Source organism: Falco biarmicus, chromosome 4, assembly GCF_023638135.1.
Source record: "Falco biarmicus isolate bFalBia1 chromosome 4, bFalBia1.pri, whole genome shotgun sequence".
Classification (NCBI taxonomy): Eukaryota; Metazoa; Chordata; class Aves; order Falconiformes; family Falconidae; genus Falco; species Falco biarmicus.
Genome location: NC_079291.1, coordinates 67,933,492 through 67,949,964, shown reverse-complemented (window position 1 = coordinate 67,949,964; position 16,473 = coordinate 67,933,492). Strand labels below are relative to the sequence as shown.

General features: G+C 39.9%; 1 protein-coding gene across 5 annotated transcripts in view; it reads right to left on the bottom strand.

Annotated features, from left to right (window-relative positions):
* The window catches only part of CRTC1 (CREB regulated transcription coactivator 1), a 46,675-nt gene that overhangs the window by 13,301 nt on the left and 16,901 nt on the right, over positions 1 to 16,473 (bottom strand). For 4 of the 5 annotated variants that reach the window (XM_056337323.1, XM_056337326.1, XM_056337327.1 and 1 more), the window contains exons 2-9: positions 12,894 to 13,010; positions 10,249 to 10,296; positions 7,151 to 7,288; positions 5,040 to 5,101; positions 4,053 to 4,147; positions 2,622 to 2,707; positions 2,171 to 2,214; positions 1,630 to 1,850 (exon numbers count right to left, since the gene is read on the bottom strand). In XM_056337323.1, coding sequence (XP_056193298.1) covers positions 1,630 to 1,850; positions 2,171 to 2,214; positions 2,622 to 2,707; positions 4,053 to 4,147; positions 5,040 to 5,101; positions 7,151 to 7,288; positions 10,249 to 10,296; positions 12,894 to 13,010 — 811 coding nt within the window. The remainder of the gene's footprint in view (positions 1 to 1,629; positions 1,851 to 2,170; positions 2,215 to 2,621; positions 2,708 to 4,052; positions 4,148 to 5,039; positions 5,102 to 7,150; positions 7,289 to 10,248; positions 10,297 to 12,893; positions 13,011 to 16,473) is intronic. The other variant, XM_056337324.1, reaches the window with a different exon arrangement.

Genomic DNA, 16,473 nt, shown 5'->3' with positions numbered 1-16,473 from the left:
GAGCTAGAAGAAGGGCAAGGAAAGCTTGAAGAAATCAGTTTAAAAAAGCGCCAAACAGTGACTATGCCAATGGTTAAACTATGGGATAGTCTCCAAAGAGAAGCAGCGAAATCATCAATGAGTATATTTTTTTTTATTTGTTAGTCTTTGATAGATCAGGAAATGTTTTCAAAGCAATTATATACTTACCGGTTTGGTTTTATACCGTTTACTCTGCTAATTATAGGTACAGCAAAAAATTTAGTGACCCGATCTGGCTTAACTCCATGCAAGTAGTTTGTTTCTTTTTATACAAACAACAGTTCTGTCTGCACAGACTCGCTAAATTCTACTTGAGCAACAGCCCATCTCTGAAACTCTGCACAGTCTCTTTTGAGACCAGAAAACTTGTCACAGGATGCTGAAAGCTGCTGCCCTACTCTGTACTTAAAATGGTTAAACCACCTTCTTGCTTCATTCTTAGACATAACTGCTCAGTCGTAACACTATGCTAACGTGATTAGAATTATTTCCTTTTCCCAATATATGAGAGGATTTTTAAGTGGGTAAGGGAATCCTGCCTAACACAGGAAATACACTGGCATTTTTTGGATACAATGCCTCATTTCTATTCTAGGAATCAACTGACTGCAACTGTCACCGACAACAAAAGAATGCAACCCACTTCACAACTATTACAGTACGACCCAGTGAAATTATTTAAAAAATAGCCATCGCCAGTTTAGGCTATTTGCCTATAAAGTTAATGTGTCCTGAAATTATCAGGTGATCAGTATGAATATTATAAATTGCCAGCATGACAAACGTTTGTTGGTTTGTGGAGTTGTTTTGTAAAAAATAAAAATTATCAGTACTGCCCAAGTCCAAGAACCCCAACAACCACAACTCAGACTCACCACGCTGAACAGCTCAAACAGCAACTGCACACGAGAAGAATTTGTAACAAAACCTACACTGCTAGAAAGGCAACAATTTCAACACAAAGGCACCATAGCGAGAGCTCTGAGAAATTAAGGTGTGCACTTGGTATTATTTCCCAAAGCCCTGCTTATTATGTTGCCTGAATATTCAGGGTATTTTCAAAACTTAAGCAGTCAAGTTCACAACAACCAGCACACTTTGTAATGGCTCCATATCATTCTTAAATGCCCAAATGAGAAAATCTGCTTCAGATGAAGCAAGCAGTGTTCCCTCCCCAAAAGAATCCTCACACTGAAAAAAAACAACCCAACATTCCAAAGGAACGAAAACAAAAGCCCTACTCTAAGATGTTTCCATAACACAAGTGCTGTTGGTGTTAAGTACAATGGATTACAAGAGAGGCACACTTTGGATGCTAGTCTCTCCTGTAGTCTTATACATAAAATACAACAAAAAAAGCAGATTTGGGCACCAAGAACATCAGAAAAATGAAAGACAATTTGTAAGTCATATAACTAAATACAGCTGTCTCACTCTTTTGTACAGAAATGGCTTGATACAACTTGTTTACAAAGAAACGTCAATCAACAGCAAAATGCAATTACCTCTCAGACAAAACAGTAATATTCAGCAAGGGAACTTCCATAATTTAAGACAAGTGACATATTACGGACAATCTGCAAAAACACCTGAGTGTTATGATCTTACCCTGATTGGCAGTGCTGATGCCCAAGTGAGTCAGATTGGCAGCAAGATTTCCAGTACTATTGGAGCTACTCAGGGCTGGGAATGTGGATTCCTCAGGATCTAACGGTGTTGGAAGAGGGGAGGGGAAATGGATGTTTGTCAGGTCTGGCAGGGAGCCACCCGTGTTATGCGTAGCAGGAATCAGTGTTGTAGTGTTTTCCTGGTCAGCTGATGGAAAGATGCTAAATAAGGGAGAGACAATAAAACAAAAAAAAAAGACATACCTCAATTTATATTTCAGTCTGGACAGATTTTTATAAGATTGTTTTTTAAAAAGGAAGTTGCCATATACAGAACTATATATTGTATTTCGGATAAACTAATAAGAGATGTAATAGCCAGTGGGTCACTTATAGAGGTTCTGGCTTGGCTTGTCAGTATCTATTGCAGTGTTACACCATCGAAGAACTTTTCAGAAACCTCACAAGCAAGAGGACATTCAATACAAAACATTCTCTCTTAAAGACCTCAATACTCTTTAAAATAAATTGCTAAAACTTACTTGATTCCTGGAACTTCACATGATTTAGGTCTTGATGACCCAGTCTAAAATAGAAGGAAGATGTTTTTAAAAGCAAAGATACTGCTAGAGATTAATGCTTAGGATATACTTCAATTAATAAGTTTTACTCAATTTAACATGTTTCTACAGAAGAGCTATTCCTCTACACAAGAGCTCTGTGAAGCTCTTAGAAGACATCTGTCACCTTTTTTGCTTTATTGGCCCAACAAGGCTCAAATTCAAGTTTCTCCTGATATAATCAAACATGTGCATGCATACATACATATAAAGTGCCTTTCTGATCTAATTAACATTGAGTGGTTTGTTTCCAATACAGCATTTAATCTAATCTCTGCAAGTAGTTTGTTTTGGTTGACAATATTCAGAGCATTAATTTACTTAATACTTTCAGAAAATAAAATCTTTACACTTTGAAATGGGAGATCCCTACCTTTTTAGTGTCCCATCCTTGCTTAGAGAGGGTTTTGTCTGCCTCAGAGGTGGTTTCCTCCATTCCAGGGACAGTCAGTAATAAAACTAAGAAATGAGAACAAAAGGAATCATAATATAATATTAAGTGTCTCAGTAAGAAATTTTCAGATTTGAAATCTAACCATTTGAAAACTCTTAAGTAATCTAATATCAATGAATATGAAACAGTGGCATTCTACTGTTACGAGATCAAAATTAAAAAAAAAAATAAAAAAAAAAAATCAAAGACCAGAGACCAAAATTGTATTTATTAGCAAGGAGGCATTATCGGCTTAAAAAAAAAAACAAAAAAACAAAAAACAAATAATACTGAAAAAAAATTTGGCCTCCAATATAGTCTGCTCAGATCTACATAGAAAAGTGTATCTTGGGACCTAGTTTTTCCTATATTTTGAATTTTGCACAAGTGATATATATACACCTGGTATATCTAACAGGTGGCCAAAAGGACAATTCCAGCGGGGAAAAATCCAGACCATCTCCCCTGGGAAGAGAAATGCTCTAAAGCTGTTATTTCTCCATATTCCAAGTATGTCTGTTCAAAGCAAACAACAGTGTCATCATGCTAACATCAAGGTGACGAAGAAACATCAAAAGGAAGCCCAGTCAGATCTAACAGAAGCCTTTCTCAACAACAACCATAAATCTGTATTTATGTAATACTGCTTAAGTTGATCATTGTTTAATATTTTGCTGTTGTAGAAGTATACGGAAGAGCTGCAGTACAGGGTACATGCATCCAACTTGTGCGTTCACCTGTCTCTGGGTGCTTATTGAACGATTAAATTTCTCCACACAGATTTAAGAGCTTTTAAGGTATTTCTGGAACAGACAGCCGGAGCAGAGGCCAGCAGAGGGCAGCCGAATTGTTAGTGCCGCAGGGCTGCGCTGCTCCAGCTTGTAACTGGAAATGTTACTGGAGAGACCCGTTTGTAAGCATTGCAGCCAAGAGGGTATATCCACTGGTGGCCTCAATGCCATAAATAAAACCTAGATGAAGCCTTGCCACCTCACGATATTGTTTCACCAACTATGAAATGCCTGTGAGCTCTACATTTGTCTAGAAGTTATCACAAACCTCTAGTACTGCTGAGAGCAAGTCTAACCGCCAGAGTCCCACAAGCCCAGATTACTTTTCCCCATAGGTCTGAGAATAACAGAAAACAGGGTTCAGGAAAATGTTCTGTCTTAGATTTCTGTAGTCTTTTCTGGATTTCAGTACCCAGAAGAGTAAATGGGGTCCTTTGTTTCAATTCCCGTGTAACTGAATTTAGGAAGTGTTATGTACATGTGTATTTATAGAAAGAGATTAACACCAGTACATGTGCAGGTAATCTGAAGTACAATGCTTTGATAGTTACAAATATTTTTACTGGTTTTCTCTGTTTACCTCTCTTCTGCTGCATATCCTGTGACCCTCCTGAAAAGGATTCTTGTTGAGCTGGAGTCATAGTACTCTGGTGCAAGGCAGAATCCGAATTTGTCCTGAAAGGAAGGCAAAAAAAAAATAAATTACTGTCAGTTTCTCTAAATAAAAGAATGCTTAACCCCAGACAAATGTAACCAACTCAATAAAACCTGAATACTCTGCATTAAAAAAACCAAAATCTATATATGGCATACACCAGACACAATTTTCCTTGTGAAACAATCAATTCACAGAACAAATTAGTTCAAGTTTGAAGAGCAATTGTTTCAATAATGGGATTGAGAGGAATACAGGATAAATTGGTTGCCGTTGTTAGAAAATAATTTGATATGCTTTGTTAAGATTATGCATGATCAAATAATGCAATTTTTAATTTGAAAGCTGCTTATACATACTTTGGTTACACTAGTCTTTGAAAAGCAAGCATCCCTGTTTCATAGGGAGGGAAAATGACTGGTTCAGGATGCACGTGGAGACGGGAACCTCCACGGTCAACACATCTCTCATGACGAACAGTCCTTCGCTCGGGAACGCAGGCCACCACCTAGGCGAGCCAGAACCTCCAGTGTCAGGAGCTCGAGGGGCAGTAACAGGCAACTCTGTTCCTTTCCACTGGAACGCTCGTGAGGGCAGACTAACCCAGTTTCTGTGCCATGAGAAATATCCAAGTCAATTTATCAAAAATACCAATTTACCACTCAATGATTTTGGGGGTATGTCTTCGACCATCTGGCAAGATTTACCTTCACACAGATCACATGAGCTGACATCTTAATTTTAAAAGCAGGTCATCTAAAAGAATAAGCATAATAGAAGAAAAAAACCCAATTTCGAAATTCAGGAAGGCATGGCAACTCGGATGGCCAACTCCTGTGAGGAACAATAACAGCCTGTATCGGAGAATGCAGTTCAAATACTAAGACACATGCACACAACTGTGCCACTAACCTTCTCCAGCTTGTGTCTGAGGGAGGTGACAGATACACAGTGCCATACGGACAGCTGTCCACGTGATTCCATCAGTTAAGGGGAAGAACATTGCTTTCTCATTTAAGTAGGAGGCTTATTTGAATTCTTTTCCCAAGGAATAATTCAAATTGCCCCGTCAGAACCACTAAGCTCACAAGAGAAAGGCAAGCGGATTCCCTACAGGGAACACACTGACTTTAAAAGGACACTCAAAGTATTATCGGGATTGTTGTAATGTTTGAGCAACAGGACAACAATCCTTCTTTTCCCTTTCTGAGCATCTAACTCTTCCCTGAAAAGCCATCATCCTTCCACTCTCCCACACATACATTCCCTTTAGCTCCATCAAGCCATCCAATTGTGGCAGATTTTAAGCCAGCCAGAAATAATAACCTAATTCACTCTCACAAACGGCAAGAAGAAACAGCACTTGGCAAATACTAAACCGATGAATCAACTTGTAAGAAAACACACAATGAACTGCAAAGAATTATTCTGGTTTGGATTTACTCAGTTCTGAAAAGAAACTCAGTTTCACCAAGACTGCCCTGCCTTTTCATAGAATCATGGAATAGTCTGGGTTGGAAGGGATTTTAAAGATCATTCAGTTCCAGCCCCCTGCCATGGGCACGGACCCCTCCCCCCAGCCCAGGCTGCCCCGAGCCCCATCCAGCCTGGCCTTGAGCCCTGCCAGAGATGGGGCACCCACAGCTGCTCTGGGCAGCCTGTCCCACCGCCTCACCGCCCTCACGGGGAACAATTTCTTCCTTATACCTGATCTAAATCTCGCCACTTTCAGCTTAAAGCCATTCCCCCTTGTCCTGTCCCTATGTGCCTTTGTAAAAATCCCTCTTCAGCTTTCCTGTAGCCCCCCTTTGGGTACTGGCAGGCTGCTATAAGGTCTCCCCGGAGCCTTCTCTTCTCCAGGCTGAACCACCCCAACTCTCTCAGCCTGGAGAGGGGCTCCAGCCCCCTTGATCATCTTAATGGCCTCCTCTGGACTTGCTCCGACAGCTCCACATCCTTCTTACATGGGGGGCCCCAGAGCTGGAGGCAGTACTGCAGGTGGGGTCTCACAAGTGGAGCAGAGAGGGAGAACTCACCTCCCCCAGCCTGCTGGCCATGCTGCTTTTGATGCAGCCCAGGATCCAGTTCGCTTTCTGGGCTGCAAATGCACATTGCTGGATGATGTTGAGCTTCTCATCCACCAACACACCCCAGTATTTCTCCTCAGAGCTGCTCTCAACCCATTCTCCGCCCAGCCTGTATCTGTGCTTGGGATTGCCCTGACCTACATGCAGGACCTTACACTTGGCCTTATTGAACTTCACGAGGTTCAGACGGGCCCATCTCTCACACCGTGATGGTCCCCCTGGATGGCGTCACGTCCCTTCCCTCCAGCGTGTCGACCACACCGCACAGCCTGGTGTGATCGGTAAACTTGCTGAGGGTACACTCGATCCTCCTGTCCGTATCACCAACGAAAATGTTTAACAGCGCTGGCCCCAACACGGACCCCTGAAGAACGCCACTCGTTACTGGTCTCCACTTGGACATCGAGCTGTTGACCACAACTCTTTGAGTGCAACCATCCAGCCAATTCCTTACCCACCAAGTGGTCCCTCCATCAAATCCATGTCTCTCCGATTTAGAGACAAGGATGTCGTGCAGGACAGTATCAAATGCTTTGCACAAGTCCAGGTAGATGACATCAGTTGCTCTTCCCTCATCCACCAACACCGTAACCCTGTTATAAAAGGCCACCAAATTTGTCAGGCAGGATTTGCCCTTAGCGAAGCCGTGTTCGCTGTCACCAATCAATCAAAGGATCTCAATCCCTCTCAGCCTCACGTGTATCATTATCCCCAATTAGAGCTGAGGAAACTGAGAAAGGTAAATGCTTACTTTACAGAACAGTAGGTATTTATAGACTAGATCACAGTTCAGAAAAAGCAGATGACATTAACTGAGATGGGAAGCAACTCTGCTGACAGGTGAGGAGGGGAGGAAGAAGGGAACTATAAAAACTGAAAACTGTGATATTGTTGGAAAGATAGGTGTTCACTGCCAGCTCATGAACCAAAGGATATTTGTCTTCCATGTTTATCCACAGAGAGAGGGCGTCGATGCGGGGAGCCGAGACGATTTCTGTCACGATACACTCTGTCCACCAGACCATGATGCCGAGTTGTCCTGCTTGTGTCCAACCCCGATGACTGAAAAGGAGTCTGAGAGACACACATGAAGTTATAAGCAGAAAAATACCTATGCAAGCAGTCTGCCCAGAACCTATTCATATTGTATGCAAGGCTGTATTATTCCAAGGAATGAAACTCAAAAAAGCCATGGACAAGTGTAACTATGTAAATTTTTTCCCCAGCAACATTTTTACTATAGCCATGGAAAGCAATTACCGAGGCTATCTCTTCCAGGCAGAGATTAGAGACAAGCGGAGGCAGACCATGCTAGACCTGCCCTCTCATAAATCAGCACTGCTCTCCAACCTTTGTGTCTCTAAAATACCACAAGCGAGTGTGCCAGGGAGCCTACTGACAACTGCTGTTTACATTCCCTTGGTGTAACATGCAGCATGCATCCAGAAGGAACATGCTGGCAACCAGAGCTTAAACTACAAGGGCAGGAGATGCAGGAAGAAGATGCACGGTGAGCCTAACATTCACCAGAATATGCCATGTTCTCTCAAAACTTCCTTTCACCCCTCCTTTCAACATCATTATTTAACAGGGGACACTGATAGAATTAAAAGAAAAAGAAAAGCAGTTTCCTTCCTCCTCTGTCTAGAAAAAGTTTCAGTATCCGATATTTAAGTGATTTTCATTTCATTTAGGTTGCGCAGTGAACCTAGGTGCGTTGATTCCACCTTGAATCTTATTGGCACCAATAACTTGAGAGTTTTTACTTGTCAGCAAGTGATTTCAGAGAATAAGGATGGCAGAGAAAGGACGGGGATGATGAGTTCCCAGGCTAAACTGGAAAACTTCTACATTTTCAAAAGCCTTTCCCAGCATATACCTGCGGGGGGGAAAAAGGAAGTACTGAATGGTCAACCTCTACTCATACTTCAACAGCAATATATGGGTCTCTGGGGAAAAAAAAGCTACACAGTCTTCCACTCCTTGCCAATGTGAACAGCTTTGCTGAGTCCCTCAACACCATCTGTTTGCAAATCCAAAATTTCCTCCTCCATTCAGGTGCTGCACGTGGCAAATGCACTGTCCTGTCTGCCAAGCCATGAAACCATCTGGCTTCCATATTAAAAGAAAAAAAAAGAAGGAAAAAAAGATTAAAGTATCTGGCTTTGGCTGTTTAAATTATTATTTCTAAGAAGTTTTATAAATGTTCTGTTTGCAGTAACTTTTTTAAGAATCTTTCTACTATTTTAAACTCTTTTCTATTTAAGCAATTAGACTCCTCTCCCTCTATGCACACATAACCTGTGTTAATATAAATGGATACAAACTGGCCGTGGTGTTTATTTTCTCATTTCAGGGCCAACACTTTATATGCAGCAGAGTATTGCTTAAGTCAACATGGGACTAGAGAGAGCACAGTGACTTTTTACTGTACTCTCGGCTATTAAGATCGTGGTGTTTTGCTTCAGTTCCTTAGCAAGCATAACTTTCTTGTACGAAGCCTTAGAAACCTCAAGTCACAGCACTTCAATTTTAAATAATTTACATTAAAACACATTGGTTTCATCTCTGCTGCAAACACTAGCAATCTATTTGTTTACAGAACCAGGAATATTCATACTTCCAAAACAACAACAAAAGGTCTCAAACTCTTCCTCGTACTGCTGTTACATCAGATCTACCCCAAAAGGCAGCAAAATTTGCAAATATATGCGTGCCTGGACAGTCAACAGGAAAAGCAATTTCCTATGCCAGTGGTCTCAACCACAACGTTTCTAAAAAAGGAGAAGCCAGCCTGAAGCATACAGAATGCAGACCTCACCTGGAATTGAAAAGGAGTATGCATATGAGTATACAGACAAAAAAGTTGAACTCAAAAATAGTAATTTTTAAAAAGTCTTCCCTTTTTCAGGCACAACTTCTGCATTAAAAACACAACAAAAATCTGATTTGAGTGCAACAGTGGTACAAGTAAACATGGACCATGCCCCATCACAAGGCCACAATTTATAGAGCAAGGAATTTTTGGGCAATGCTGTTTTCTGGCTTTCCAGGAACAAAGACCCCAAGTGAATCCCTAACTTGCTTAGGGAAATCAGAAAATACAAACACTTGAGAAAAAAGGTATCACCTCCAACAGGTCTGGCTTCTCTCACAGCAACTATCCAAGGAAACTTACTCTGGACCAAACACCAGGCAACACGCCTTCATTAGAAACCCCATCGCTGCAGGGCACATGATATTTAACTATAATAAACAACTGTGATAAAAAAAAAAAAACCACAAAAAACCCCACAACAACAACAACAAAAACCACAAAAAAAACCCCAAACCACCCAAACAGATCCAAGCATCAATTTTATTTGGAAAATTAAGAACTTGAACTGTTTTGCTTCCCTGAAAAACATTCAGGGATCTGAGATCAGAACCAAAACTCCACAAAACATTAAAAAAAAAAAAGGGGGGGGGGGGGGCAGCTAAATACAGACAGGAAGGAAAAAGCTCAGTGCTCTAAAGAACCAGTGTCCCTTTAAGATTTATCAAGACATTAAGAAATAAAACCGAGCAAGGCGGGTGAGGGGGAAAGAGAGGAGCAGTACCTACTGACAGTCTACATTTCAGTGCCTCCTGGTGACAAGCAGCATTTGGGTAATCATTCTGCCTTTCCCGATGGAGTTCAACATGCAGGCTAAGTGCACATGCTCAGAGATGGCTTTAATCACAGGCCAAGACAGTGCCAAATAAACCACCGTCTGCATCAAATTAATCCCCCATAAATCATAAATAATCACATGGCAGATCACAGCAAGTCCAGGAAGTCTGTATAGGAATTATTATGCATGTTCCAAACCGGGATGCATGGCAAAACCTGTATTTATGTGACAGACCATAACTCCTTTGGAGCTGGGACGGTGAATCAAATAAATACTGCGCATACCAGAAAAAGTGTAACATGTGCTAAAATACGTATCTACCTGGGCAAACAGTACACCAGTCCTAAATACGTATTTGCACAAACCTAAATACTTGTTTACCAAAGAGACAGGAACTGCTCCAAAGGCTTCTGCCAGAGCTCCGTTGTGCTGTAAATGCAAAGAACCAAGATTCTCAGACACTAACGCTCTCACCAGAGACAACCAGACAGGCTTTACCTGATGGGCACATCATACAAATATCTTTTGGCAATTTCATCGTATTTTAGCTTAAAAGTGAAAAACCTGGAAAGCATTCATCACTGACACAAATACATGGGTTTATTTTGTTGCTTGTCACCATTTGTTATCTGTAACAGTTTTGGATTTCTGAGAGTGTGTGTGAAAAACAATATATAGAAAGGTGGAGTTTAAGGACAATCTTCCTCCAACCATTCATAAATTTTTGAATATTCACTTTCAAGCACTCTATTAGTTTCAGGACTAAAACAGTCTATGTAATAACCATCAGTAATGGCCATCAAGCTCCAAAATACTGAATACTATTGCTTTAAAAGAACAGTAACCATGAACCTCCTTAAAAAGAAGAGAAAATCTTGAAGAGACCAGATGCTTGTGGAATAATACTAACATTACAAACCTCTGTACTGTGTTCCCTTACGGCAACCAGATTAAAATAGACATTTGCCTCTCCTCTTGCACAAGATTCAAGCTTTTAACCTCCACAAATTCAGCTGTCTACGTGTATTTCAAAAGGCCTAGTCAGAGGACATCAACAGTAGTTTCTCCATATTTATTAAAGCCAGCTTTCATCAGAAAACCACAAACTGCAAAATTTAATTCTTAACCCATCCTTGCGAGATAAAAGCGTAAAAGTTACTGCTCAAAAAAACTAATTCAGAAATTTTAATTATTTTAAAACCCCTAAATCAACTAACTACAGAAATCAGAAGCCCCAAAGTATCCATCACGTAATCCTATCCACTATGCATCTTCTGTCCAAACATGCTTACTAACAGCAAAGCTTTCACACAAAACACTGATTTTCTGTTTATAGTGCCTCACCTCTGGAGTCACAACAGCAGGAAGAAAAAAAAAAAAAGAAGGGAAAAAAAAAAGAAGGGAAAAAAAAAAGAAGGGAAAAAAAAAAGAAGGGAAAAAAAAAAGAAGGGAAAAAAAAAAGAAGGGAAAAAAAAAAGAAGGGAAAAAAAAAAGAAGGGAAAAAAAAAAGAAGGGAAAAAAAAAGAAGGGAAAAAAAAAAGAAGGGAAAAAAAAAGAAGGGAAAAAAAAAAGAAGGGAAAAAAAAAGAAGGGAAAAAAAAAGAAGGAAAAAAAAAAGAAGGGAAAAAAAAAGAAGGGAAAAAAAAAAGAAGGGAAAAAAAAAAGAAGGGAAAAAAAAAAGAAGGGAAAAAAAAAAGAAGGGAAAAAAAAAAGAAGGGAGAAAAAAAGAAGGGAGAAAAAAAGAAGGGAAAAAAAAGAAGGGAAAAAAAAGAAGGGAAAAAAAAGAAGGGAAAAAAAAGAAGGGAAAAAAAAGAAGGGAAAAAAAAGAAGGGAAAAAAAAGAAGGGAAAAAAAAGAAGGGAAAAAAAAGAAGGGAAAAAAAAGAAGGGAAAAAAAAGAAGGGAAAAAAAAGAAGGGAAAAAAAAGAAGGGAAAAAAAAGAAGGGAAAAAAAAAGAAGGGAAAAAAAAGAAGGGAAAAAAAAGAAGGGAAAAAAAAGAAGGGAAAAAAGAAGGGAAAAAAAAGAAGGGAAAAAAGAAGGGAAAAAAAGAAGGGAAAAAAAGAAGGGAAAAAAAGAAGGGAAAAAAAAGAAGGGAAAAAAAAGAAGGGAAAAAAAAGAAGGGAAAAAAAAGAAGGGAAAAAAAAGAAGGGGAAAAAAAGAAGGGAAAAAAGAAGGGAAAAAAAGAAGGGAAAAAAGAAGGGAAAAAAAGAAGGGAAAAAAAGAAGGGAAAAAAAGAAGGGAAAAAAAGAAGGGAAAAAAAGAAGGGAAAAAAAGAAGGGAAAAAAAGAAGGGAAAAAAAGAAGGGAAAAAAAGAAGGGAAAAAAAGAAGGGAAAAAAAGAAGGGAAAAAAAGAAGGGAAAAAAGAAGGAAAAAAAAGAAGGAAAAAAAAGAAGGAAAAAAAAGAAGGAAAAAAAGAAGAAAAAAAAAGAAAAAAAAGAAGAAAAAAAGGCCAGTACATCCCTACATTTACTTTTCAGCCAGCCCAACGAAAAACAACTATTCTGATATCAGTTTGTACCGCATTCCTCCTTCTCCTCTCCTGAAATCCACACATCACTCCCCTGGAACACGCTATGGGGAACCTTCTTCCACACCCCCATCTCCCAGCGCTTTCCACATCACCTTGCATTATCTGCTTCCACTTTTGCTTTGAATCTACAGTATCTTTGCAGAAGATTTCATTATGAATTTGGTACTGAACAAAAAATAACAACCCCAATCACGATGAATATTCACTGACAAAAAGAAATTGCATCGCCTCTGTGTATTCTTGATACAAATGCATCATGACCAGGGACAGGAGAACTAATATCTACCACTGGATATATACAATACAAAAATAGCCACACATCCTATACGCAACTATACTCCACTCCAAAAGAGCAAAAATTTTGCAAACAGGGTGAGCTGCTGAGGCCGTGGTGCTATGTTCTGAACCAGCAGCTAGTTCATGGTGACCTGTGAGGAAAAAGTAGTACCCAGGCACAGCATTAATCAACAAAAAGAAAGAAATACCCTATTAAACTCACCTGAAAGGGGAGATCCATGGCACTGTTTCCAATCTGATTCACATTTGGCAGTGACCCACCATAGTACTGGCCACGACTCTGTCCCAGTTGCAAATATTGGGTTTTCTGCAGCTGTAACTAAAAGAAAAGGAGTAGGAAAGCATAAGGGTAAAGTCACTTATGGCAAGTCATTTATTTTTCAACTGTTTTAACTGACTCAACTTGACACCATGTCCGTTATCACCAAGAATGGATACTATCTACAAACAGCACAAATTCAACTGCTGTGAGTGAACGTCGATCTTCTCCACAAAGCACGGTTGGCAAACTGCCACGCTGGGTCTTGTGTGATAGTGTAAAGTGATGGAAGAAAAATCAACTCCACAGTCAGCGATCGTATTTAATTTCCAACAAATAACCACCATGCGAAACCACACCGTTCTTCCACCAGCTGCTATTCTGAAAACCAGGATGTAAAAAACCTGTGTCAGTCTGATCATGACACTAATATCAGAATTAGCCAGCTGTTTACGTGTGTGATATAGAAATAAGAAAGTCATCTTGATTTAGTTTGAGGATACTGTTTAAAGAAACATTCAACCTTTTAGCAGCCCAGGTAACAGAGATGTTACAGTACGTTGTAGCTTTGCACCATTAGATAACTGCTTTGGTTTCTTGCATCAGGAAAAGCTCTCTAGACTAGAAAGTGTGGAGACACAGGTTTTCAAAGAAAACCCAACAAAAAAAAAAACCCACAGTGAAGAATTCCTTACTGAACAGGTATACAGGAAAATAAACGTTACAGACTACAAAGTTTCAATAAATGCCAGATATCATTCCTTAGTTCTGAATGACACCTCTCTACTAGAATATTCTAGTATGCTTTCCCATAGCTGTACACATTTCTGGTGTACAAAAAAACAGTGTGCAAGAGAAAGTTGTTTCTTTTCTACTCAAACATCCACTTATTTTCATTGTCACTTCTTTCAGAAGGCTATACTGTCTCAAGAGCTCTTATTAAGAGCTACAATTTTTGATTAATCTTTTGTTAATGACCTGTATAGATTTTTTAGCATAGTAGCACCAATATTTAAAATAATTTCTCCATCAATTCTGTAATGTTCACAGCAAACACATATAGATTTAATAACACACTGCCACCAAAGCCCTATTTTACACTGAAAAAGCAGAATTTGCAATCATTTGAACACAACAATCCTGCTCCCAGGGATGCATCTTCCAAGGACTCAAGAAACTACAATTAAAGTAGCAAAGAAATGAGCTTACATAAGCTCCTTCTCCTCCCACTGTGGAGGAGTACATATTTTATAATGTATGTTGTTCCTCACTAGATGTCAACTGGCTGTTTTTGCACTCTAAAATGCAAGAACATTTCTAGATTGGTAGCAAAGAATTGTTTAAAGACTAAATGTTCAGATCTTGGACTAGATGCAGGTTGGTTGCTAAGGTACTTTAGCGTGTACATCAACAAATCTTGGTTTAGTTTCATTCAAATAGATCTGAAAGCCTTCACCTCACAATGCCAGAATTTTGAAGAGCAAAGTTTGGAAGAAGTACTAGAAAATGTGGCATCCCCAAAACGGGATGTTTACATGGGTGTTTGTTTTTTTTTTTCTTTACACTTTCTTCAAGCAAAGGAAACGGAGGGATGGAAAGAAGTGGCCCTGCCTCCTCAGTTTTACCACAAAGGCCCTGAGGTTGAGTGAAGATGTTCCTAGCAAACGGAAGGAAGAGCTAGTACTTTCCGTGTTGACAAGATGATCTATGCAGAGTCCTCTGCTAAAACAGTGGTAACACCAGCAGGGATGCTGAGCAGTGCTGACAGCGAAGACACCACGCTGCATGCTGATAGCACCAAGACAGGATAGAGAGAAAAGGGACGGTTCTGCTTGTTATCGTGCCAACACTTAGGGGGATATGTATTAAAATAGTCCCTGAATAGAGGGGGAGAAAACAACATAACCCCAAGGAAAACTGCATGCATTCTTCTGACTTTAAAACTATCCCTAGGAAAGCAACTCAAGTACCTTTCATTTGCAGTATCTCCCCTAGAAGCCACCAATTTCCAAATATACAGACAGCCAAAATCTTTATGCTTCAGCTGAGGGACCAAATAAATCCCAAACTTACAAGATGGCTCTTCAAGATGAAACCTCTCTATGGAACGGGCGCTCTCAAAAGCCTCAACTATGTGGCACATAGCGGCTGATGGTTCTTTCCTTAACAAAAGGGCAGGTAAATCCCCCCAGCCCCAAGACCTATAAAAGATTCACAGTGTGCTGTATCAAACAATTGAAAAAGAGCCCATCTAAAAAGCAGGAAAGCCCCCCCCCCAGCTTTCCTTCTGCTATCCTTTGACATGCAATGACAATCCAGCGCTCTCTAAGCCATACATGAAATTAGAGAAACGCTCGGCGCTGCTATCACTTAATGAGTCACAGCCCCTCTAACTTGTAGCTGCAGATCGCTAAAAGCACAATATCAGAACTAGCTGTGCTTTTTGCCTGGCCCATACATATGTTTTTGTTGTTAAAAAAGGCTTGCTTGGGATTCGTGCCAAACATTGAAGTAACTATTTCAACAGGTGTTGATTTCTTTTAAAGAACCTACTATAAGGCACCCAGGGGTGGGGGTGCTCTATGTTGGGGGTTTTTTTGGGGTTTTTTTATGTTTGGCCTTCCCCGGTATATACCTACCTCAAAGCATAATGTAACAGGGAGGTCACGACCATTTGTCTTTCCACTACAGTTAAACATGGAAACGAGGAAACACAAGAGATCGCGAACTACAGCGGTTCTCAGAAATGAGCTTGTTAAATGGCTTTGCTGTATCATTAATTTTAGTAACGCTACCTTCGATAAACACTTTTGGAGATCTGTGCCAAAAATGAGAAAACTGATTGCTTGTTATTGCTATCATATATCATTACACCAGCGTGTAGATCTGTATTTCTTCCTCTCTCCAGCCTCCTTGCCTTTTAACAACGAGCGGCCCCCAGACTACGCGGTTTATTAGAGACCATCAACAACTGCCACTTGCAATCTATGAAGATCAAGCGTAAGCTGAGCAGGCCAGTTTGCTGAGTGCCTCAAAATTCCAGCTTTTCAGCTGGGAAGAAAGCATTTTTAAATAACTGCGACGTTAGATCTTACTGTCATTCCAACGGAAGACCTCAAGCAAAACCAGCTCACATTTTTCAAAGCAGAGGATCAGCAAAAAAACCTGCAAATTTCACTGTCATGCTTTGAGGTAACTCAGGAGTCTCGAGTCTTACTAAGGGGACCTGTGCACAAAGAAAAGCAGCACTGGAAATGAAAACAGACATCGGCTGTGACTATAATGAACACTTCCTCTTTTTTTTTTTTCTGTACAGCTACCTAGTGAGGTGAATTAAGTGTATTGCACAATTTGGGGTTTGGGGATTAGGTCTGAAGAGGGAGATTGTGGGGTTTTATTTTACAAGGGGAAAAAAAAAAAAAAAAAAGAGTGCCTTTTCTTAATAGAAAAATTCAGATTACTCTTAAAATGTTAACAAGTCTCATGACAACTCTAGCTTTTATCTCCTGGGGTTAGATTCAAT